Genomic DNA, 24,147 nt, shown 5'->3' with positions numbered 1-24,147 from the left:
TTACAAGAATGTGAAGTGATCCAGAATTCCTAATGTTTTAGTGACTGACAAACTGACAGACAATTGAATGGGACAGACAGACAAAAACGCATTCTTACCATGGCACACGGTTCACATTCTAACCGGTGAATGAAACTATAGCAAATACTTCTTAAATGCATTTCACAAGCATAAAGTACTATATTCCTGTAGCCCTCTACTCCAAGCATTTGTACAACTTTGATCCAAAGTTTCTAGGAAAATTTGATACCGTATTTGATTTCATGTTCTCATACTTGACAGAATATCATACTTGATAGATTATAATGAGCATAAAATACAACACAACCTATGACATCAACACTGTTTTAAACACTGCTCTTCATTCCACAGCACGCTTACAGCCAATCTGCAGCTCCTCCTGGCTGAATACAGAGCTGTTTTATGAAGCACACGTACGCACAAGACTGAACTGCTCAGGATCACAGGATCCTCAGAAAACATCAGTTCCTGAGTTCAATGAAAGCGGCCTAGGACTTAAGTTTTACAAACACTTCTGAATTGCCAAACAGCTCTGCTAAGCACACCTTCAGCACTTTTCCGTTTGTAACTGTTGAATGCGATTACAGCAGAATTCAACTAAGACTGATGCTTATTATATGCCAAGTGTAAGGGAAGAACATAAATACCCTTGACTTTTAACAGTACCCTGACTGTTAGACTAGCTTTTAAGTAATAACGTAGTATGGATGGAACTGAAGTCACCAAAGAAAGCAAGCAAGAATTACATTTTAAGGAGCATTCTTTCTAGTTCTCCTGTTCAGAAAATTAAGGGAAACTAGAAAGTAGTTCTGAATAATTTCAACCACAGGCAGAAACAAAAGCTAGAGCTTCAGGCCCTAACTGCAGCACAGGACAGTTCTGCATGACCATTAAACACTCTAAAATTACAGAGCTAACTGGAACTTCGTTTGAAAAAGACGTGGTAAGCAGACAAGAAACCTGAGAAAAAGCTACCTTCAAAAACTGACCAATATTCTGTCAAATATGATTTATATTCAGTATATAGTTTTAAGCAAGTTCCTGAAGAAAGTCAGTATATACTGAGTGGAAAAAGAGAAAAACTGTAAAGATGAAAATGCATTGCAGGAAATAAAACAGAATACCTACCTTGTATAACTACACAAGTTCTTTAAAGGGAAATGTAAACCAAAAAAAATTGCTTCTGATTAGATAACAATGAATTTTAAAAAGCAGCATGAGAAGTTCCTCATTTGGAAAGCACAGTTTTACAAAGAAATAGAAAAAAAGAAAAACCCAAACAAACCAAGAGCTTAGAGCAATTACCATTAAAATGCTGATTTTCAGATCAATTAAATGCTCATCTTGTAGATTAAAAATTCTACTAAATTGTTTATTTTATACATCATGCTCACCTTCTATACAGCAAATTTTAATTAAAAGTGTACTTAATCATAACAGTTCATTTTTCATACAGAATGAAACGTTGCATAATTATTCCCTGGACGCGTAGAAATGTTGAATAAATTTCATGAGCAAGTCAGAAGAGAAACCAACTGAAATCGCAGGCAGTGCTCAGCGCAAGAGCTGGAAACAGGGACGCAAAATCAGAACGGACAAAGCTCGTCAGTGAAAACTGCCCACACGAGATTTCATACTGAATGAATGATATCACGACCTTTAGCTAAAAGTGACAAAGTCAAACAAAATAAGTTTCCTTGAAAACACACGAAGCACAGCTCTTTCAGGTTTACCTTTTGACCGATGAAAGACCATGACATCATTCAGGCATTGAGAGATTACGATGTACAAGAGACTGATTATTTCTACCCCCAAATATTTCCGTACTTATTAGACAGCCCTCTCTATTTTGAAGTGGGGAGATGGCACATAAGCAGGTTTACTGAGAGCTTTTATCCCCCCGCTTTGCTCACTGCAAGAGCAGTCTCGTTCCTCTAAAGTATTTGATTACTCTAAAATGCTTCTATCCCACTGAGGTTTGTCTCACACGTGGTTTGTGAAGGAAAAGATTTGTTTAGCACATACTTTGGAATGGCACATATGACTTTGACACCTTCTAGAACTTAAAAAAAAAAAACATTTAAAATTATTAGAACCTGACGTTCTGTTCCGTTAATTACCGATTTTAGAAATAGAATATAAAAGTTATACTACAAAAATATTTAATCTCCATATCAATCAATGGCTGAAAGATTTAAAGACTTTCCTTGTAACAATAAAGTTATACTTCAGGAGGGGAGTGTGAGCCTTTAGTATATCTTCAGGAGTAATGCAAGCTCCAAGGTAAATATTTGGAGGTTGTACATCAAGAACCACGGGGAAAAGTCTTTCGACTTTACAAACAACTCCTGATTCGTGAAGGCAAAAAAATAATAATCATAAAACAGGAGAAGAAAAGCAGCAGCGAGGCTTGATTATCTAAGGAGAAGAACGTACAAAAATCAAGAGAAATTAAGACAGATACAACTCAAGAACTTCTACTAAAGCCAAACTAAACAGTTCAACAGAAATCGTTGAGAACCGTTTTTCCCCCTCCTGATCCCAAAAGAAAACACGCAAAGAGAAGCAAGAAACTTATCTTTTAGGGTGAATAAAGTACAATAAAACGTTGCACTTCCTACTTAAAGAGAACCTGCAGCTGGTTTGCTACGCATCTATAGCTGCAGGCTCATCAGGTTCCAGTTTATAGGAGAATCGTCTGCAGCAAAGGCTATTGAGAGAAATTCCACACCTGTTGACCCGGGTTGGACTACATCTTCCCATTAGTCGTTCCAGCATTCTTCTAATAGATGTGCATGCTGTTTCCCCATCTGAGAAGCAGCACATGGAGTCCATGCAGTTGATACTTGAACCTGTCTCAGTAAGCTGGAAAGATAAAAAGAAAAAAAATAAATCAGTATTTGCAGATTCTATCAATAAAGATGTCATCAGATATCACTCAGAAAAGGGAGGTTTTCATTAAGTTAGTGTTGATAATTTTTCAGTCTTACAGAAGTACTACAGCCATGTTCATGATTTCCCTTCCTAATGCCTAAATGCTAACATTTGATCTTCCCAACGTTCAAATGCAGTCTTGCTGAGCACGTGGAAATTCTTTAGCACCATCTCAGCTTAAAATGAAGAGAAACTGGTTAGCAATTCTCTGTATAGCTGTAATGAATCTCTGGAGTTTGAGCTGTCCAGCCTTGATTAGCCTCAGTAGAGGTACATCTTGTACAAACTTCAGGTCTACTCCTTTTTAAATATCTATCACGAGAAAGCTTCAGATCAAAGCTGCAAACAGTGCAGCAACATGATGGTAAGTGTTAACTATTCCTCAAGAAGTGCAGAATGCAACTTTCAGTAATAATTTATAGCCTAGCAGTTCCATAGGTACCCTCTTGGCTTGGTAAGAAAAGCAAATTCCTCATTTTGTGAATATCCTACATAAATACAAGTAAGACTGATGTTAAAAAGGCTTAGTCAGGCTCATGCTACTATGAGGAACTAGAGACTCAAACAAAATGAAAGAAATTACAGACACGGAGGAGTTTACAGAGGAGTGCATCTGTGAGTGCACTTCATTGTTCTTGAGCACCGGTCAATTGCAGCAGAACTAAAATTCAACTGAAATTTGGCACTGCTGGGCAGAGAATATCCCAAACTGACTGCATTACTCTTTTCAAAAAGAAATACAAAAGCAGCGTGTGGAGATTCTTTCTAACTTAACTTAAAGCTCCCCATGAGAGCATCCTGTCAATCAAATGCCAAACATGCAGGCTAAACTTAAGCATCTGTTACCCACACCTCACTCTCACAAACCCGTGAATGAGGAGAGCTGGGGAGAAGGCATCTATGGCAGAGCACAGCTCACTTTTAAGAACACCCCCCAACATTTTACCGTCTGACAAAACATCACTGTATGTCTGACTTTGGAAACCAAAGCCTCGATTTCTTTCACACCATCTGTACTTGCTTAATACTGGAGGAAAGCAAAGCACCTCAGTTTGATCTCAGAGAATAGTTTTTGCTAGGAGCACACACCTTCCTTCCTAACCCCCTAAAAAACAGGGGACCGATAGTGTTTTGTAACAGTTTCTATTTTAGAAAGCAGCAGCAGCCAAAAGAAAGAGAAGGCTTTTGGAAATCCAAGAGAAAAAAAAACAACTGTTAGCATGAGGTATGCTGGGGGGGGGGGGGCACACAAGCAGAAATGGGGCCACATGCATTGCTTCCTATACTTGCCCCTTCCTCAGCTCTGCTCTACATTCCCCAAGATCCTTCCAGAACCTTCTAGCCACACTGCTCAACGTTTGAAGGAAGGTCAGCTTCATCAACTTACAGAAAGCAACAAGGATTACAGACTGAAACCTTTGATGCAGTTGCTGTGTATCGGATGCCATGGACAAGAAGTGCAGTCAGAACTCCCACTCGTTCTGGAGGTCTTCTGGACACGTTAACATTTACTAAGACAATGAACTTCTGTAAACACCTGGGAGACAGGAGCATTGCAACTGACAGTTCTGAAGGGGGTTTTGATTAAAACAAGAATAAAACGAAGGGCTCACGTTCCTGAATTCCCTTATCTGACAACCATCACATCTATTCACAACTATACTGTCAAAGAAGATATCGTGATAAGGAACAGCATAATTTACAGCTGTGCAGTGAAAGCAAAAACGACCTTCACAGCAATTTCACAGTCACAGAGCATCCGACAATAAACTACATAGAGCAGAGGGAAGTCCTAGCAGAAGCAAGGAAGCAAGCTTCCTGCTGCACATACAGCCATCTGCACTTTGTGTATGCTGCAATGCAGAACAAATTCTCAACATCCCCTCCCCTAGGATTTCAGAAGTCCTGACACAGAGCAGTCCAAGATATCATTAAAAGATGGGCACGAGTTGGAACCAACTCGTTCTCAAGGAGTGAGCCTTCAGTTCTGGATTTTAGAGAAATGCTCACAGCTCCTCAGTAGAATCTCATTTGCTCTTCTCAAGTATTGAACACTGGGCTTTGAACAATCTGGTCTAGTGGGAGGTGTCCCTGCCTACAGCAGGGGGTTGGGAAGAGAGGACCCTAAAGGTCCCTTCCAACCCAAACCATTCTGTAATTCTGAGTTACCAACTAAAAGCTGGGATCATGCTTGAACCATGAGTTATGGAAAAGCTGTTGTTATCCTTTAAAAAAATAACAACTATGACCTTATATAGCCTTCACACATTTATCAAATTCACAGCTAAGTCTAAAATAACACAGGGCAAGCGTTAAGGACACATGAAAGTACATTCCATTTTATGTGTAGGTATGTTGTGTACCATTGTCTAGCAAGCATGGATTTTTATATTCATGCCCACAATACAGAAGGAAGATATATTATGGTAAAGACTCTCTTTTCTCACTTTCCTCTCTATGGCAGACAGTTACAATCATAGGTCTATATCCAAGTAAAACCAGGCATGGTGAGGCAGTAGAGCATAATAAATTTCCGAAGACCTGAAATGCACCCAGAGGAAATGAAAGGCAGGAGAGTCAAAGCTTACCAAATTAGAACTTGGAAAAATACCTGATATTTTTCACATTTGGGCTGGAAAAAAAGTGTTTTCATACATTAAGATTTGAGATCACAATAACATAATACTTTATATGATAATGGACTGTTTCATGTAATAAATAAAAAAGTTGAAATGCTGAATTAAAGAAAGATTTCATTTGAAAAGGAAAATCAAACGCACATATTGTGATGTAAATTTTCTTGTAGATATAAAAAATATGGGTATTTTGGAGATGGCTCTGTGACTGTCCACAGAATGATATATAAAAATAAATATACACACACAGTAGGGTAGAGTGGGAGTACTACCTAGTGAACGTAAGAACTGTCCTGTAGGCTAGATGGATCTAGCAGTTGCCTATTGTCCTCCCCTCTGTGCTTGCTTTCAGCAAAGTCACATGCTGAGCTGACTGAACCCTTATCTTCTTCCATCTAGAAGGATAGAAAAGCAACAAATCTTATAAAGAACCATGCTTGCATCGCTTTACAACAGTCACCATATTTATATAGCAACTTTGATTCTACAGATCTGTTCCTGAGAGAACAGAGCATATTTACACAGAAAAGGTAAATGTTTTTGAGTTAACTGGTAACTCAAACATAGGTTATCAGTGCACAAGTATTATAAAAAATTGGTATTTTTGTGCACCACAGACTACAGAAAGGGAAACACAACAAATCTGAAATCTATTTCAAATTTTCAAATTCTGGTTTCAGATTCAGGTTTAGATGTTTTCCTTTTCCAACAAAAAGGATCACTGCAGTTTGTCCATCTTATTGTTCTGTTTGCCACACAAGAGACATTTCAACTAAACATTTCATCACTCTGAAATACGCAGCTGGGACTGACTTAACAGGAAATACCTTTAGCCCTGTACATCAAGGTAAGAACACTGCAGGTTATCTTCCTGCTACTTGCTCCCAACACATTTGATGCCATACAGATGTTACAGAAGATACAGGGAGTGGCTACTGCTATTCCACAATTAAGCTGAAACTTAGTTCTCTATAGTAAAGCTCACTCTTATTTTTGTTTGTTTTTAACCCATAACATATTATGTACCCAAATATCAAACAATTAGAAAGCTTCAGGATTTTAAGAGAAAACGAGTAATGACATCCAACAACTTCACTGGCACTTCCGGTTTCAACATTTTTCTAGATTTACTACTCTTCACCTCTTTGGAAATAAGTCAATAAATTGGTATTTGTAAGCCTGCTTGATCCAAAGAATTACAAAAAAGTGTCTACATGAAGTACACATGTGACTGAAGATAAGTAAGAAATAATCTACTCTTTTTCATTCCTTCTTCCTATGAAAAGTTCTGTGGATTACCTCACAGACCAGCACCACCCCATGCTAACAATTCACAAACCTGTAAAGGAAAAGCTCACAGACTGTTCAAAGTACAGCAAATGAATGTGTTCTGAGATATTTCACTAGTGGGCACTTGCATAGGCTTCTCGGAAATTTTAAAGTGTTTTCTATAAGGAATATATAAAGAAACAGGAAACTTCCTGCTCTGATTTCTACACAGCTGGTCTGGATCAGATGCAACAGCTATTTGGAGAGAATTAATACACAATAGCAAGTAGAGAAAAAAAAAAAAACACCAGACAAGAAATGAAGGTCCTGAAGCTAGGGCAAGGAGTTACATCACAGACAACCAAAGCAAGCAGATCTATACAGAAACGGATGAAAAACATGGCAACAACAGAGTCACAGCAGGGCAGATGGGGAAAAACAGTCTTGGCTGTGCTACAGTAAATGCTAGTGTTTGAGAGCCCTAGAGAAAATGTTACGCACCAGTGGTTTCCCTAAAAAAAGCAAAACCTTGCCTGTGATTTTCATTTCCCTGGCATTTACTGTTGAAATGTAGAATGTAAAAACTCAATGAAGACAGTTAATTCCATCGGTGATTAGAATTAGAACATGCATCTGAGCAACATGTCTCACACATAGTGTAAGATTTCTGGCAGTTCTTATAAAGCACAGACACTGCACGTATACATTCACAATCCTCACACATCAACTTTGTTTATGAAGTGAAAAACAATATGAGATATAAAGGGGCCTACTTAATAGCCCAAAACAATATTTCACATGCTCCTAGAACTTCAACAGGGATGGCTACAGAGGCAAGAGGATTTTGCTGAAGAACTAGGCCATCAACCTCTGCTTAAGCACAAAGCCTGCACCTGAGTGTGCTGCCTCATCTCCTCTTCCTCCCACGCTACAGCAGTAACAGTACAGCTCACAGGTGTTTCACAGGCGTGCACAAGACTGCATTTCTGACTTACAGAAATCACACGGACGCTCAGCAGATCCTGCTTAAAGCACTTAACTTTGTGCACACCCGAGTGTTCTTACAAGCTCCTAACTTTTTCTCCAAATTTCCTATCCACGTAAAAATTGGTGATAGCATCACACATCTTAATTTTCGTCGGTAATCCTTCACTGTAGTGTTGGTAAATCACCACAACAGTAAGCACATATGCAAAATGAGGCATAAGTCAGTTAAACCTGGCACTATACTGAGGTTTTAAACAAGCAACACAACTACCAGAGTCTGTTTATCAATCCACGTGCAATCTGCAGCTAGAAAGGCTGCAATTACTGAGCAGACACATAACTGAGCTGTGACAATCAGCCATTTCCTACAACACTCAACTAAGCAGCTGCTTGGTTTCCCATTCCTACAGCTTTCCTTGCTTTCTGTGCTCCGCTGCTATTGGAAATGAGCTGCCTGGGACGCCACAGAAACTAAACCATCGTCTCCATCCCAAATTAGTTTTTACTTAGTCTAGTGAAGTGAGTGGTTTTTATCTATTAATTGGTTTTCCCATTAGGCAAGGATTCACAGAGTAGCTTCTGAACTTTATCTGGAGACTTTTAATAACAACTAGAGAAACCCGAGTCCTTGTTCTCTCTCTTTTCGCACGTTCTAATTCCACCTGGCAGTGTAGGACTCTGCTTGTATTTTAGGTACCCATATTAGATACTCAGTTTAAAAGTTCTTATACACGAGATAACTGGATTTATGTACTCATGGATGAAAAAAATTTTTTTTTCAACTCTTCCCTAAGGCAGTACAAAGAAGATGCCCTCATATTAGCAAGACATCACGTATTGCTAAATGGTAACTATGGTGCTGCATCCCTAGACAGCTCGACTTTTCCTTCACCATTTAGCTGCTTAACTCTTAAAATGTACTTCGTTTTGAAAAGTTTAACAGAATCTTTTGCTGAAAAACCATTGATGCAGACATCATTTACTTCAACAACCCAGAAAGAAAACAAGCTTACTGAAAATATATTTCATCCAAAGTTTTAAAATATAGATTATTTATGTTACACTGATAAACCAGGCATTTAAGAAGCTGACCTGTAAAAAAGGTTTTGCAGAGAAACCTCCAGAATATACTACTAAGTTTACTGATGTTGGAGAGGTGCTTATACTGCAGTTTTTGCTTCTCCTTTAAAGCTAGTAAGTGCTAGATTTAAAAACACTGCCTCCCTGGGGTGTTCAGCAACCTAAATGGTAGGATTCCTGTTGTGTTTCGCAGTGTGACATAACAGCTAAAACCTGTTAATAAACCATTTGAACAGAATGACCACTTCACATTTCTCCCAGGAAAGGCACAGTACGTTGAGGAAATAGAAAGCTTTTCTTTTTTATCCCTCTCCTTCTTTTAAAGGACTTTCATTGTTTCAGTTAACCATTGAAAGTACTCTTAAAACACATTCATCATTTCTTCTGCTTTTCCTTATTTAAGCAAATGGGAATGAATGCCCTGAAACCTGTGCCTGATTCTGCTAGCATCCATTTTCATGTTTTTAGACAATAGTCAGCTAAAAGCTATGTAAAAGAAACCAGTTCTCTGCATTACTTCTTAGCATAGAATAGAGACGTAGCTAAATGTCAGTAATAGAAACAGGTTCAGACATTACTGGTGTGTCAGGATGTTTCAGACTTAGAATCGTTTTTTGATCTGAATTCTGCAACACACATATGCTTTAATCTTTGCTCGAATAATTTCCTACCATTTTGTATACAAAGGTCTGAGAATATGTACCCGTAACACACAGAAAACAAACAACACTCGCTTTGTAAAGGCACAGAACACAAAAAGCCTTAGCTGCACAAGTGTATGTAGGCACCCAAACCAAAAACATTTTCTGCGCTTTCAATACAAGTGAAAGCAAATTAATATGGGCAAACAACTTGCACCAAACTGCTGCTTGCGATATATGGGCCTTCGTCGCAGGCTTATGAAGCTGAAATTATTCCGACATGCAAAAAGCACTGTTAATTTTGATCATGAAGAAATTAAAAGCATTGTAAACATGCTAGAAACTGTAATTATTTAAAAATGGATGCAAGAAGAGCTGGGTCTGTATTCTGAAAGTTGAGCATCATGCTAGGGATTTTTTTTCCTAAGAACAAAGCACGTCCAACATGCTACTTAAGAGAAGCATTTGGCTCAAAAACACAGAGCAAAGCCAAAAAATATACCAAATGTATCTGCGCTATATAGATATACTGCCCTCTCAACCCGCTAACATTCATGCCTCTTTCCGTCTCTCTCAGCACTGTTAGTTCACCTTCAGCATGCATAAGAGTTGATGAGGAACTGTCCCTCCTACTCTACCTAATTTTGCTCAGCTGATTCCTTGCCCTGGACAATGGCTGCAGTGCGATGAACTCGTCACTTAAAGCAACTCTGTTGGAGTACATCTACAATTGGACAGAGAAGGGATGGAACATACATGTCAGTCAGTAGCAGTAGTAATTTTCTAAGAAAAAGACACAGGACAAGACATTGTTATTTAAGTGGAACACACGTTATATACAGAAACACACACCTGGTACCTTGAGGACAACTCCCAGAATCATCACAGCCAGATATTTTTGGGAGGATCGTACTTAAGTGCACCTTAGCTTTCATTCTAAGCCTATAAACTTACATGACTATACTTTACCTGGAATCCTTATTCAGTATTACCTTCTCTCCTTAATAGGGCTGTGATTTTACATTTACCCCAAGATTTACATTTTGATTCAGACTGTCCTTACTGTCCACTTCCTCCTACTTGCTATAGTCAGAAAAGAACAGAACTGTAGTCAGATGTTACCCAGAATGGGGTAACAGACCAAAGGGCAACATATCAAAGTCAAACATAATATGATGGATTATCTTTAAGGTTATTTAAAAAAAAAGAAAAAAAGGGACACATTTAAAACAAACAAATCAACAGTAAAAAAAACATCCCCACCCCTCACATCCCCAGTAAAAACCAAAACAAAGAACAAAAACCCACAGACCACACAATCAAACTGAGCCCACTGGGAAAGGCAGAACTCATGAATCCCATCCTGCTACAGAAGTCAACTCACGCTAAGCCTACAAGAGGCACTGATTTTTTTCTTAAAATCACTGTAACACAGAACAATAACTGCATTTAATTAAATTTATCAAATGTTTCTGGCTTAGTTCACTTAAATTTCTTTATGTCACAGTCAAAATAACTGCAGTGGAAACAAACTGAACCTGTAATTTTTTTTAGAATAGACCCAGAAGGTAAGAGAATGCAGAAATAAGTACATGGATAAGGTTAGGGGGGAAAAAAAAAACAAGAACAGCTGATGCACAGGAAGGAAACAGCAAGTGTTCAGTACGTTGCTGTAAGTTCTGGTTGTTTGTTTGGGGGAGAAGGGTGGGAGATGACACAAGGGGCAAGATATGTAATTAGCCATGTTCTCCTAAATCAAACATGCAACTAAGAGTCTTAGCAGGTCTATCTGAGCAGTTCTCAAAAAAAATCGTGGTTCTTTATCTCAGATTTGAGCTATTAAATTCCTTGAGTGGAACAAGCAGCTAGTATTCCAGCTCTGAAAAAGGATTAATGGGATATTTGGCTAGCTGCATGAGAATGCCTCAGGTGGATGTTTCTGAACACAAATTAGCAGGGCAAAGTAATTTAAGAAAATCAACATACACTTACATCAAAGTAATTTAAAGGTTTGATGCTAAAGTTAGCAGCGCTGATGTAACGCAGTGATAAGTGCTCCATGATACACAGCTCAATGTAACTTACATTAAAGCAAATAGGACTTCACAATGACCAATATGGCACACATTAAACAGCCTAAAACCTAAAAACTGATTCCAGAACAGAACAGGATGCTTTTTGGTAAGATTCCTATGCTATCTGACCTCTCAGTGATGACATGGAAGAAAAGAGTAAAAAAGATGCCAAAGATAACAGGTTATCATACATCATTTAGTAAGCTGAATGCAGCTGAGGGACTCATCATTTCCATACTTGGCACTGACATATGTAGTGATGGAAAGTAAATTGGGTTTTTTTCACCCCTCAAAAAGATTCAAGATCAATCCATACCAGAGAGCAAATTACCTTGATCACAAACATAAGTGTGAATAAACAAACAAAATTAACTGAAGAACTTTCAGATTATCAGAAAAATTCAGATTATGCTGAAAAATAAAAATAATACAAAAGGAATATGCTGAAAAATAAAACAGAGAGATTAACTATGACAACAACTATGGGTTAAGATGACTTCTTAACTGCACTGCCACTAAACAGAAGAAAACACTGAAATATGGATGAGAATTCTACCTAAAAGAGAGCCTAACTTTAACAGGAATGATTCTGGGGAGCTTTTATGGCCTGTGTTGGCAAGAGGAAGATTCTGTTATCACAGACTCTCTTTAGGCCTCATTGATTAATTTATGAAAATGCCACATTGGTAATTACCTCTAATCAGCAACAAAATACGTGTTATCTACGGTATGATATGGTGAGAAATACTCATTAAAACAAGTTCTACTAAAGTAACATTTAAAATTATTCTTTCCATCAATATCTTAAAAACTAATCAATATCAATTACATTTGAAGAGAACTTCTAATACGTTTACAAAAATAAGTTATCTTTAAAGCTGAGCAAGAAAGTTCCTAATCCTCCTACACAGCTGCAAATCAACATGTAAAAGGCTGAGTGACCCCTCTCTAAGTGTTTGCTACTGTTAATGCATTGCTTACTTAAGCTTTTAACTCATTCCCATAAAACTGTGTCCTTAGTTCAGTAATTCTAAATTAAAATTAATCTTCTGAAACGGGAACACTCACCTGTACGTTAAAAGATGACAGCAATGTAAGGGGATACTAAAATATCACAGGAAGGCAATGAGCGTACAAGACAGATTTTAACATGTGTTTTTTTAACATGCTGATCAAGTTGGATATAAAAGCATAATGTTACCTGAGCTTTTTCAGTACTTGTCGGTTGTAGATGCCTGTACAGCACTTTCTTCACAACATCAAGAAACAGACAAGCAACTACTATGAGTATTATGGCAAACCAAGCAGAACCACTTGACAACAGCTGAACAAATACAAAGTACATATCCTGGGTATGTAAAAATGGCCTGAGAAGTTAAAAGAAATGGATATTACTAAAAGGAACTTCCAGAAACCAAGTACAGTACAGATGGACAAGCAGTAAGTCTTTAAGATACAAACTAAAACTGTATACTGCCCAAGGAGATTAGCAATTTCTTGGACTTGATCTGCAAAAGAACACTGGTAAAAGAGGGAACAGAACTTTGGAGGAAAGTGACCTCCAAGACCCCAAAATTCAAGTATAATAAAAATATATTACTGCACTGATTCAAATATCAGCACCCTAATTTTTGTTGCAAGCATTCACCTGTTACACAGAACCTTTAGGAATTCTATGTGCTTTTTACAAATAAAAACACCTTAATAATCACAGGCTGTCAGAGACAATTCCCTCCCTAAGCACGACAGCTTAAGCAGCATGGCTGCCATTTCTAAAAGAATCACCAAAAGTAACTGGTCTCTGTAGGTTTAGAAATTTGTTTTTCAACACCTACCATAAAATTCAGAGCAACGCAATAGAACATTAAAGTATTATGTTCTTTCATGACTTCACTCATGACCTCATTGCACTTTACAACTTCACAACTTCCTGAAGGGAGGTTGTGATGAAAAAGGGTCTGGCCTCTTCTCCCAGGCAAATAGTAGGACCCCGAGGAAATGGCCAGTTGTACCAGAGGAGGTTTAGGTTGAACACTAGGAGAAACTTTTTCTCTCAGAGGGTGGTCAGGCACTGGAATGGCTGCCCAGGGAGGTGGTGGAGTTGCCGTCCCTGGCAGCGTTCGAGAGGCGCCTGGATGAGGAGCTATGAGATGTGGTTTAGTAGCTTGTGGTACCGATAGGAATGGGAGGGTGATTGGACTGGATGATCTTGCAGGTCATTTCCAACCTTGCGACTCTATGATTCTATACTTATCACGTATTTAGAGGGGAAAAAGAAAATCACTCACCAGATAATTCCCCCATAAAATAAGGAGAATATGAAATAAAACACAATGGAACCCCAAGTAACAAAATGGTTTATCCATGTCCAGAAGTGCGTTTCCAGCGCCATCTGAAAGAATGAGAACTTCAATTAATTTCCTTATTCCCCCCACCTTACAGAAAATGACAAATGCTGGTCTGAACTCATTTGAATGTGCTACGAACCATACTTGTGCTACAACTAAGTATTTTTCTAACACATACAAGAGAAGGGAGTACAGCAACATACCTTCATCGTAACGGTTATAACCATAACGGTGAAGACTAAAGTACCAAATGTCCAGTTTCCAAACATCTAAGAAAACAGCAAGGTAAAAAGTCAAGGAAAAAAGATGAGCTAACAGCATCAATGGTTAAGTTAGATTTTTCTCAAATCAGCTACACTTATGTAACAAAACCATGGACAAAAGCTTGTGATTTTACTAATTATGAAAAACTAAGAAGGATGCAACACAGAGTACTACAAAAAACTAGCTTATGATAAGAGCAAAATTAACAATCCACATCATCTTCCTTCCTGGTTCAAAACAGATCACCAAAAGCCTACATGAACGATGAAGTAAAACCAAAACAGTTACATGAAATGGTAGGATAAAGATACCAAATTGATTGATTTAATGTAAGCATCTGAACAGAAACAAATACTGGGTAGCAGGTATTCGCTTCAACACAAGTGCAAAACACTTGGATTTAAATAAACATTTTCAGACAGTTTTATGCAGCATCACCTGACAGTCCACATTTTTCCCAAGCAAATTTGTACAATTCAAAAATAATGGTGCCATTCTATTTTTTTTCAAAGAAAAAGACACTTTCATAAAGACACTTTGTTTCAAGGCTAATGAACACAAAATTCTAAGACGCTGTCACTTTTGTATTCTGCTGCCCACATACATTAAACATCAAAACTCTGAACAAGTTCTACAACAACAAAATCTCAGCTCTGACACCAAGCAGGGGATGTGGAGTTTGTCATCCATCTACCCACATGCTGCTCAGATGCACACTGCCATTCTACACAGGACCAGCTGCTGTGCTTTTGCAAGCAGTCTTGGTGCTGAATCCACAGTTTGCTTTTTTCGTAGCTACTTTTATCACTGATACACTGGAAACAGACAAACTCTCAACCTCAGTATTGGTAAATACCAGCAGCAACCTAAGCAAGCAAGGACACAGGGACCACATGCAGACAGGCAATCAAAATCATCCCAGATTTGATTGGTCAGTGCAGCACAGGATCATGAAACAAGGATTGGCACGGTTGTAGTCCTTGTTACAGAGCTCTGACAAAGACATATCTATATATCCCAGCAATCTAATCACAGGTCTTACAACTGCTTTTGCCAACTTCATACACAGGAAAAAGTTAAGTCAGACCTTGGTGTGAAAAGTAAATATGAAGCATTTTACAGCATGCTTGCTACTAACTGTTGCAACGATAATCTTGAAATAAAATTAGACCGCTGCTTCTGAATGACCTGTGAAAGAAAGTGTCTTTGCTGACACTGCTCTAAAAAGGTCACAGAGTTAAAATGCAAACTGCGAACGGATTCTTGCCACCATTTTATTTTTGAACACTTTTACACTGTGGATGCTGCATCCTTTAATCCTGTGAAGTAACAGATACAATATTTTGTATCTCCTCCTCTTCTGAACTCTTACCATTTGCCTGTTAGGTTTCAATATCTGACGACATGCACAGCATGGAAAAGGGGGGAGAAAAAAAGAACTAAAAGATCAAATTGTTGCAAGATGTGCTGATGAAAGTCTAACATAAACGACCACCATTAGCAAACTATGTACAATCTCTCCCATTGTGTTTGGCTCCAAATTGGGAATTCAGAATGAAAAAATGAAGCTACTGCTGGATTACTGCCTTGCACTGACTCTGTAGTTTATCACACGTGTGAAGTGATGATTTCTTGAAGAAAGCACTTCAGCAGCATGCAGGATTCTCTCACCCTTAACTGCCTCTTCATTTTAGTCACTCAGTTTCTGACCATTGTCCATCATCAGATGGAAATTATCTTTCCTGCTAAACTTTCTAGGCTCAGTCCTATGACCAAAGCAAAGACAGCAAAATAATCTTTTCAAACCAAGTGCCGTAACTTGCAGTTCTACCAATGACTGCACATGAATGAACACACAACTCATTTCAGCACTAAGAACAGCATAAGGAGGAAAACAAATATCTTTTTGGATTGTTACTCCTAACAGTATTTCGAAGAAGCCAGAATCTGATTGTTCTAGCCTGGGCTAATGAACTGGAGAAATGAAGCAGCAGATTTACAATGGTTTCATTTAAAGTTTTACTGGGTTTCATTTTGTTTGCTTTTGGCTCGTTGTTTGTTTTTTTAACATGACTTTTCCTCTCAACTTTCATATCATTTAAAAAAAAAAAAAAAAAAAAAAAGGGATCAATTTTAGAATTTGGTTTCATTAAGTTAGTTCTTGTCTTTATTCAACTAAAAACATTATTTAATAGCAACTTACATCATCTACATGTATGTATACTTTAAATCCATTTACACAACGCATTTTCAGGAGATTTAACACAGGCTGAAATCTGCAAATGGACAAGTTCTATAACAGAAAACCAAATATCACCAAAGGATACAGTGATGGAAAAATCTAATGACAATTTACCTGGCCATTTCCCAGCAATGAAGTGTCTTCTCCCATTAGAAGATACGAACCATAGAAGAAAACAAATGCATGCAAGAAGCCCAAGATGGTCCAGTAAAGAAATGGTTTATACCCAAGATGAGCATTTTTACTGATGTCTCTGCAAAAATGAGTAAATTTTGGATGTTAGACTGTCCACATATACTCCATCAGCTATTTTTACTACATGACTATTATTGCCTAGAATAAACGTAACATTCAACTGCAACAAGATATGTTTAATGAATGCAGACTTACAAAAAAAAAGTAAATCATGGGCAAAAAGGAACTCAGAACTGCCTTTGCTTATGCAGAGATCACCAATGGCAATTGTGTTTTATGAGTCAAATCAAAATTAACACACACCAGAAATCCTCTCCCATAGAGACAGAATTGCTAGAAGAAATACTCAGATCTCCTGATACTTGCCCACTGTTCTGTTTAGAAGAGCTTCAACTAAACTAAAGTAGTAAACTAAGTGACGCCTCTTTCACAAAAATGATGTACTTCTCCACAAGCAGTATGCAGTACAACATGCTACCACTGGGAGGATACCTAATTCTACAGGAAATAGCTACCCCTCTTAAAAAAGCATTTTGCAGTGATTCCTCAACCACTGTGGAGAAGAAGTCTACCAATCATGTACCCAAGTCCCTCCCAGACTTAACATAACTGACATAAAAACATGCTTCTCTTAAAACACTACTTTTAATTAACACTTGGGATGAAAACTATGAGCTAAGTAACCATCCTTCCTTGAGGACAGTTACCAAAAATGGCATAAACTACAGATAGAAATACTGTAGGAATGCACAGTAGCAAGTTCAGACTTTCTGCAGATGCCACTGTTGTGAATGATGTACTGCTGCTGCTGCAATGTGTGTAGGACGTACGTACCGATAAAGCACAGGTTTACTCTGCAATACATGCGGATGCACATGCTGTTCAAAAAGACTGTAGATGAGGACAGGCAAGGAAGTGAAACAAATATTATACAAAGTCAGGTATACACTGTCATAGAGGGTCTGAAAATGGAAATAAAGGTTATTTTGAGATTTGAAGAAAAAAGTTGCTTACATTTACTAAAAGTCAAGAGCCACAACATCATTAATTCATGTGAATTTACTAACAGGAAAACAAGCTATATTTACATAACAATCTAGTAACATCAAGTTCTCAAACTGTAAAAAATAAGCTGGATATTTGTTGAGTATTAGACCTGTGAATCAATAAAGCTCCTTGTAATCAATCTTTTCCATGAAGAAATTTGTCAACAGCATGAGAAAACCATACAGAAGGACTTGAAACTTTAAAACCTTCTTGAAGTACTCTCAAAGTATGCAGAATGGCTACAAGGAAGTTGCAATATGGTATACGGGAAATTTTTAGAATTAACAGCACCAAATATTTATGTTTACAGTGAAGCAAAGAACTCTTTTCTACTCCTTCAGAAAACAGGTGAATAGAAGAGTTACATGCATCAGAAATAGTTATATATAATCATCCATATAATTATGTTTCAGTACAGGAAATGGACCCAGCAGTTGGTCAATCAAGCTTGAAAAATACAGGCAAAAGTAACAAACTTCACTACTGATTTATGATTTTTTCTGAAGGAGAAGAAACAGTAGCCATTTACTTTATTTTGACAGTCATATTAGCAAGTAGACTTGACAAAAAGCTCCTACAGAGTCACATTTTAAAAAAATTGTACAAGTGAAATTTCTTCCATATGAGTTCCCAACCATTGGGCATAATAAAACAGATATTAAAAACAATCAAACTGAAAATATATTTCTTCCCAAAGAGGGAAAGACTATTTCATTGTTTTCCTTCCAATTTCCTTAATTAACGTACACCTTTAACTAGCTATACAACATCCAGTAGCATCCAATACTTACCTGTTGTGAAAACAAACAGAAGAACTGATATAAAAATTGTGGTGTAATAAAGCACACATTCTGAAAAACAAGAAGTGAGGCAAACAATTAATCCTCCAATATAGAAGACCTTGTAATCTCAAAAAGAAAATGCTAACTTTGGCAAGCTAGTAAAAATACAGCTAGAAAACAAATATGTGCCTTGGTGGCTAACGCAAGAATTCTAGACAAACAGTATCAAATCCTGAAACCAGGTGAACTCATCAAGGTACTTAATACTTCCACTAGAAAGAGGTTTTAAGCAATTGCTATGTTAAAAACTCATATTTGGTTGAAGAAACATACATGAGTGAAAACATGCATGAACAGAGGTATTACAACTGTACCCAAAAATGTTACATCTAGACAACCGAGACACAAATAGCATTAATGCACTGATACAGACATGGGGAAAACGGCGGAAGCATTGAGCAAAGAAAGATCTGAATGTAAAGTTTACATAGGAACTTAGGAATTGGCAATGACTGTAATAAGAGATAGGCAATTCCAATAAACAAATTTATTGCTGGGAAACAGATACACTTTTTTTTTTTTTATGAACTTCACAGGCACACAGTCAGACAACTTACCTTATAAAAAAAGTACTGTACAAGGGTTGCTATTCTAATATAGTAAAAGTGCCCGTGAACAAACAGCAACTTGGAGAGGAATTTAAATCGTGCTATTGCATAGTCACTATTTCTTACAGCCTGTCTTCCTTCCTTGCCCATGATTCCTGTAATATTTGTGAAACAAGGAAGAGGTTAAACATTATCAAAATGATATACGTATTTAAAACATCAACGACTTACATCTATATACACCTAATCAACACCTAACATATATATAAAGCCATTGTTATGTTCTTTCACATTTTAACGTTAAGATTCCAATAAGCATAAAAACAAAAGCATTATTCATGACACATCTGAGGGAAAATGCTTGCTTAACATACGAACAAAACCAAGACAGAATTTGTGATAGGTATTAATTCAGATATTCATGTTTCTTCATATTGAATTACACAACACGGCAGAAAAGGTTAAAGAAGGCTCAAAGCAGATTATAGAAAACAATGTTAATGGAGAATTCTGCTGAAAAAAAAAATCAGTAACAACTTCCCCAGTGACACAATGCAAGCCTTTACCTCAAAGACAACCCAGACACAAATAGTATTAATGCAATGATACAGACATGGTGAAAATGGCAGAAGCATTGAGCAAAGAAAGATCTGAATGTAAAGTTTACACAGGAACTTAGGAATTGGCAATGACTGTAATAAGAGGCACCCAATTCCAATAAACAAAGCAGAGAACTTCTGAGATTCCGGTTAAAGAGAATCTCTGTTCTTAAGACAATATTTAGCATGACCTCTGAATATCCATAGACTTCACAATAAACCTAAGACTTCAAAAAGCAAACAACCTGGAATTTCAAATTTCAGCAAACTTCTGCTACAACAGGTGACTCAAGTTCACATTCGACTCTTCACAGATGCAGAAGTGTCAGAAGTTTATCTGTTCATAAACACTATCCACCAAACATTCTACTAAAAATTTTCACCTTGTTTGCCTTTATCTCTTTAAACAGCAGTAATTTACCTATGCCAACATGTGCTTCTTGTATCATGCTCACATCATTAGCACCATCACCAATTGCTAATGTTATAGGTTTTTCCGGAGATGTTTTTAACAGTCTCACTACCTGGGGAAAAAAAAAAAAAAAAAAAAAAAAGCAGTAACTTTTATAACCATACAGTCTTTCTACAAACTGTGCTGTACATCTTTGATAGTTACCTACCTGTATGTGTAATTACCTCATTTTACGAATGGACACACATGGGTAAGAAACATCTCTGGCTAATTCATTTCCTCTTTAGAAAAGCTGCTCGCTTTTGGCTGCAAGTCTTACTTAAGTATTAACCTGGCTTTAGCTTATTTTGCGTAATGCACTGCCCCCACATTTAGCCGTTCTTTCACAGCTTCCTCATAGAATTGAGCTGGAAGGGACCTTTAAAGGTCACCCAGTCAAACTCTCCTGCAATGAACAGGGACACCTACAGCTGTATCAGGCTGCTCAGAGCACGGTCCACCCTGACACTGAATGTCTGCAAGGATGGGGCTTCTACCATCAATCTGGGCAACCTGTTCCTGTGCCCCACCACCCTTACTGTAAAAAACCTCTTCCTCACACCCAATCTAAATCTCTCCTCTTTTCGTTTAAAACCATTTCCCCTTGTCCTATCACAACAGACCCTGCTAAGGAGTCTGCCCCATCCTTCTTATGGTCTCCCTTCAGATACCAAAAGGCCACTATCAGGTCTCCCTGGAGCCTGCTGCTTTAACTTGCAAATCAAGCCAAAAGTTAGAATGGAAAACTTAGGGAGTAATCCAGTATTTAAACCCCTTCATCAGACCTGGCTAGATTCTTCTAATTTTCAATGTTATAAGCAGTAAAGGCCACAAAGGAAACTCTGACCTGATGGATTTAAATGTTTAATTATCATTGTTTTACTTCCCTGAGCAGATGAACTACCAATAGGAGGTTATAGTTCTGCTCCCCATTATTCTACACTGAATAAGAAACAAGTAAGAGAGGAGTAAGAAAAAGGGCCCAAACAGTACATTAACCAGCAGAAAAAAGAAACTTGGTGCAAGGATGGAGAGGGTTTAACCAAGCCACATTCATTCAAGTTGAAATTCCTTACATATAAAAAGAGATGCATCTCCATGGATTCAATTGCAAGAGGTCAGAATGCAAACATTTTACTAGAGCAACAGAACACCTGATGAACTCATGAGACGATGCCAGAGCACTTCTTTGAAACATACTTACCTATGGAAAGTACCATATTTTCCTTCCAGAAAAGATTCAGATTAGATGTCAGGGGAAGTTTCTAACAGAGAGAGTGTGAGGTGCTGGAACAGGCTGCCCAGAGAGGTTGTGGACGCCCCGTCCCTGGACTGTTCAAGGCCATGCTGTATGGGGCCCCAGGAAACAAGATCTACCACTTGATCTAGCGGTCAGCAACCCTGCCCATGGCAGAGGGTTGGAACTAGGTGATTTGAAGTCCCTTACAATCCCAGACATTCTATGCTTTTATGATTTTATGTTTCAAAGGGCATCAGAGACATAAAAAAAATACAAAAATATAAACAAGAGTAGTGAGACTATGGGCCATATACTGACAAGCAGTAAAATTAAAGAAAAAGATTAAGTAAATACAAATCTGCATTCCATCTTAGCCCTGGAATAAGTTTCATAAAGTATGTCTAAGGTAGAAAACCAACACAAAGCTAGAACAAACTGTCACAAACTTCTTCCCTCACTCAGCCTTCCCATTTTGAATGGTATAATGAAATAGGCAACACAAAACTATGTATGCTATGAAGATAATTACCACCTTATAAAACACAAGAGAGGCTTACTAAAGATTAGCTTTTTTATTCGACCCCACTGTGGCAGTACTTTGATTCCTTCCCCCACGTAATTCTGAATTTTCACAAATACACATACGAACTTCTGAGCAAACTACTCCAATTGAATTGAAAAGAGTCAAAAGTCACGTAAAAGGCAAGACAACCAGAAACAAACTATCTCCAGAAATGCCAGAAATGCTAAGACAGCAAGATAAAAGTACTTACAAGACAATACTGACTATATCCATACTTACCTTTGCTTTCTGAAGCGGTGCCATACGACAACACAACACCGCAGAACAGCTTTTACAAACTTCCATGAACAGTTTTTCATGTTCCCTGAGTGCAAGAGAGAGGCTGGTCCCATCCACTACCAGACCATGCTGGATAACATGGTCTTCTTTTATTCTGTTGAGACAAAAATGTTGATTTTGTAGTGATGTGAAGGAAAACTTTGAGTTTTGTTACAAACTATGCAGTTGCCCATACAATACGTAAAGAAGTTAACCTGTTAGACTCCTTTTTCAAGTTAAAGGGGAGGGAGGAAGGGGAATGGAAAGGAAACAAACAGAAAAAAAACCCAACATTTATTAGGGACATAAAATTATAACCATAAAATTTTAAAATGAAAGAAAATCAAGGACATTGCTGAGTTAATGACATCATGGATTTTTACCTCTTGGCTAGCTGCCTCAGCTGCTCTGCGCATGTACTGTCTGATTTGTGCTGTACAAGTTCAAGGATGTTCATGGTTCTATGAAAGTGTCCACATGATAAACTGACACTAACAGCCGTTTCATGCTTATCTCCAGTCAGAACCCACACTTTGATACCAGCCAATCTGAGCGCTTCTATAGTTTCTTGGACTTTCTCCTGCAGTCTACAAATGAGAAAATCTTAGCTAACCAAACACTTTAGAGAAAAAAGAACGCATTCTGTAACATCATGATGATTTAAGACTGCATTTCAAGTACGTATTTTCAAGAACTATAGTTTAGTAATGACATTCAGTTATGAGCAAAAGATTTCATGAAGTTAAAGCTGAATTTCAATAACACTATGGCAATTAAAAATTCCTAATAAGCACATCTCAATTTAAATTAAGCACTATCATTGCATTTGAAAAGCTTTTAAACTGTTTGTCACGAATACTAACTAATGTGGTGCATGAAAAGATCTGAAGTGCTCCATCTGTACATTCTAACAGATAATACACACTCTAACTTACAAACATTCTGCTTGCATATTGCATGCTCTGTATATTAGCTACATATGTAAGTTTTCACAAGGAATTAGCTATCAAGTTTAACGTTTACTAAATTATATGAGGGATATGGTTTAGTGAGAACTACTGGTGATAGGTAGATGCTTGGATTGGATGATCTGCAAGTCTTTTCCAACCTTGGTGTTTCTGCGGTTCTGAGATTGTGATTCTATTCCAATTTTGTTTTAAATTTCTCCCAATTGTTCCAATTTTGCATTAAATGTCTCCTAATAAAGCTCACTATGTCACTGTTACATTGCCAAAATCAGTTTGTACAACATATGTTTTCAGTGTTCCTTAACTCAAAAAGGAGGTAAACTAAACAAAAATAGCACAGAACTTCTGGCAGTGGCAGGACATCTTCCAGTGGCACGCATCATAATACAGCTACAGATCCTAAACTTGCTGTGTTTCTGAACATAGCTTGCAAAACGTCAATTACATACTTGTCTTCTACTCCAGTAGCCCCAAGCAGTTCCAGATCCCTTTCTATGAAGTTGAATACATCTGCTAATTTTTCTTCCCGCTGTTGTAAGGCAGTCCTGGCCTCATGAAGGCGTTTGCCAATTTCCTGGTATTCCTCTGGTGTGAACCTTCTGTATGCCACGCACAAAGTTCGTAGTCCTTTCTATGAGAAAACAGAAGACTACTAATTCAGACTAGACTAGATTTTGGTCTAACAAGGCATCAACTGCAACTCGTTCAAGTCACAGAGCCTGTACCAGAAGAACCAGAAAAATCAGCTGGGCAGGATGACTACACTTACCAAAGCAAATTCATCAACATGTATCCTTGTTTTGTCTATCTCTCCACTCTTACTACGAGGAAGAATGGAAGATTCTGCTCCCTTTGTGAATAAAAGCTTTTCCCCTAAAAAGGAAAACAGGATAGAAATTAAGAATATATTTATTACTTC

At 37.7% G+C, this 24,147-nt stretch overlaps 1 protein-coding gene across 5 annotated transcripts in view; it reads right to left on the bottom strand.

The window, feature by feature from the left end:
- The window catches only part of ATP11B (ATPase phospholipid transporting 11B (putative)), a 58,540-nt gene that overhangs the window by 5,156 nt on the left and 29,237 nt on the right, over positions 1–24,147 (bottom strand). Inside the window, exons 17-30 of one of the 5 annotated variants that reach the window (XM_042881341.1) lie at positions 23,998–24,101; positions 23,678–23,859; positions 22,644–22,847; positions 22,222–22,375; positions 20,150–20,252; positions 19,139–19,284; positions 18,531–18,590; positions 17,527–17,654; positions 16,612–16,750; positions 14,195–14,260; positions 13,932–14,035; positions 12,845–13,010; positions 10,207–10,292; positions 2,753–2,886 (exon numbers count right to left, since the gene is read on the bottom strand). In XM_042881341.1, coding sequence (XP_042737275.1) covers positions 2,784–2,886; positions 10,207–10,292; positions 12,845–13,010; positions 13,932–14,035; positions 14,195–14,260; positions 16,612–16,750; positions 17,527–17,654; positions 18,531–18,590; positions 19,139–19,284; positions 20,150–20,252; positions 22,222–22,375; positions 22,644–22,847; positions 23,678–23,859; positions 23,998–24,101 — 1,745 coding nt within the window. In that variant the 3' untranslated portion in view covers positions 2,753–2,783. Of the gene's footprint in view, positions 1–1,368; positions 2,887–4,233; positions 4,493–5,863; positions 5,987–10,206; positions 10,293–12,844; positions 13,011–13,931; positions 14,036–14,194; positions 14,261–16,582; positions 16,751–17,526; positions 17,655–18,530; positions 18,591–19,138; positions 19,285–20,149; positions 20,253–22,221; positions 22,376–22,643; positions 22,848–23,677; positions 23,860–23,997; positions 24,102–24,147 lie in introns of those variants that run through there. The other 4 variants (XM_042881342.1, XM_042881340.1, XM_042881339.1 and 1 more) reach the window with 4 other exon arrangements.

Source organism: Lagopus leucura, unplaced genomic scaffold, assembly GCF_019238085.1.
Source record: "Lagopus leucura isolate 7727_CA_CO unplaced genomic scaffold, USGS_WTPT01 Super-Scaffold_100029, whole genome shotgun sequence".
In the NCBI taxonomy this organism is placed as follows: Eukaryota; Metazoa; Chordata; class Aves; order Galliformes; family Phasianidae; genus Lagopus; species Lagopus leucura.
Note: the sequence above shows the minus strand (reverse complement) of the source record. Positions and strands in the feature narration are given on the sequence as shown.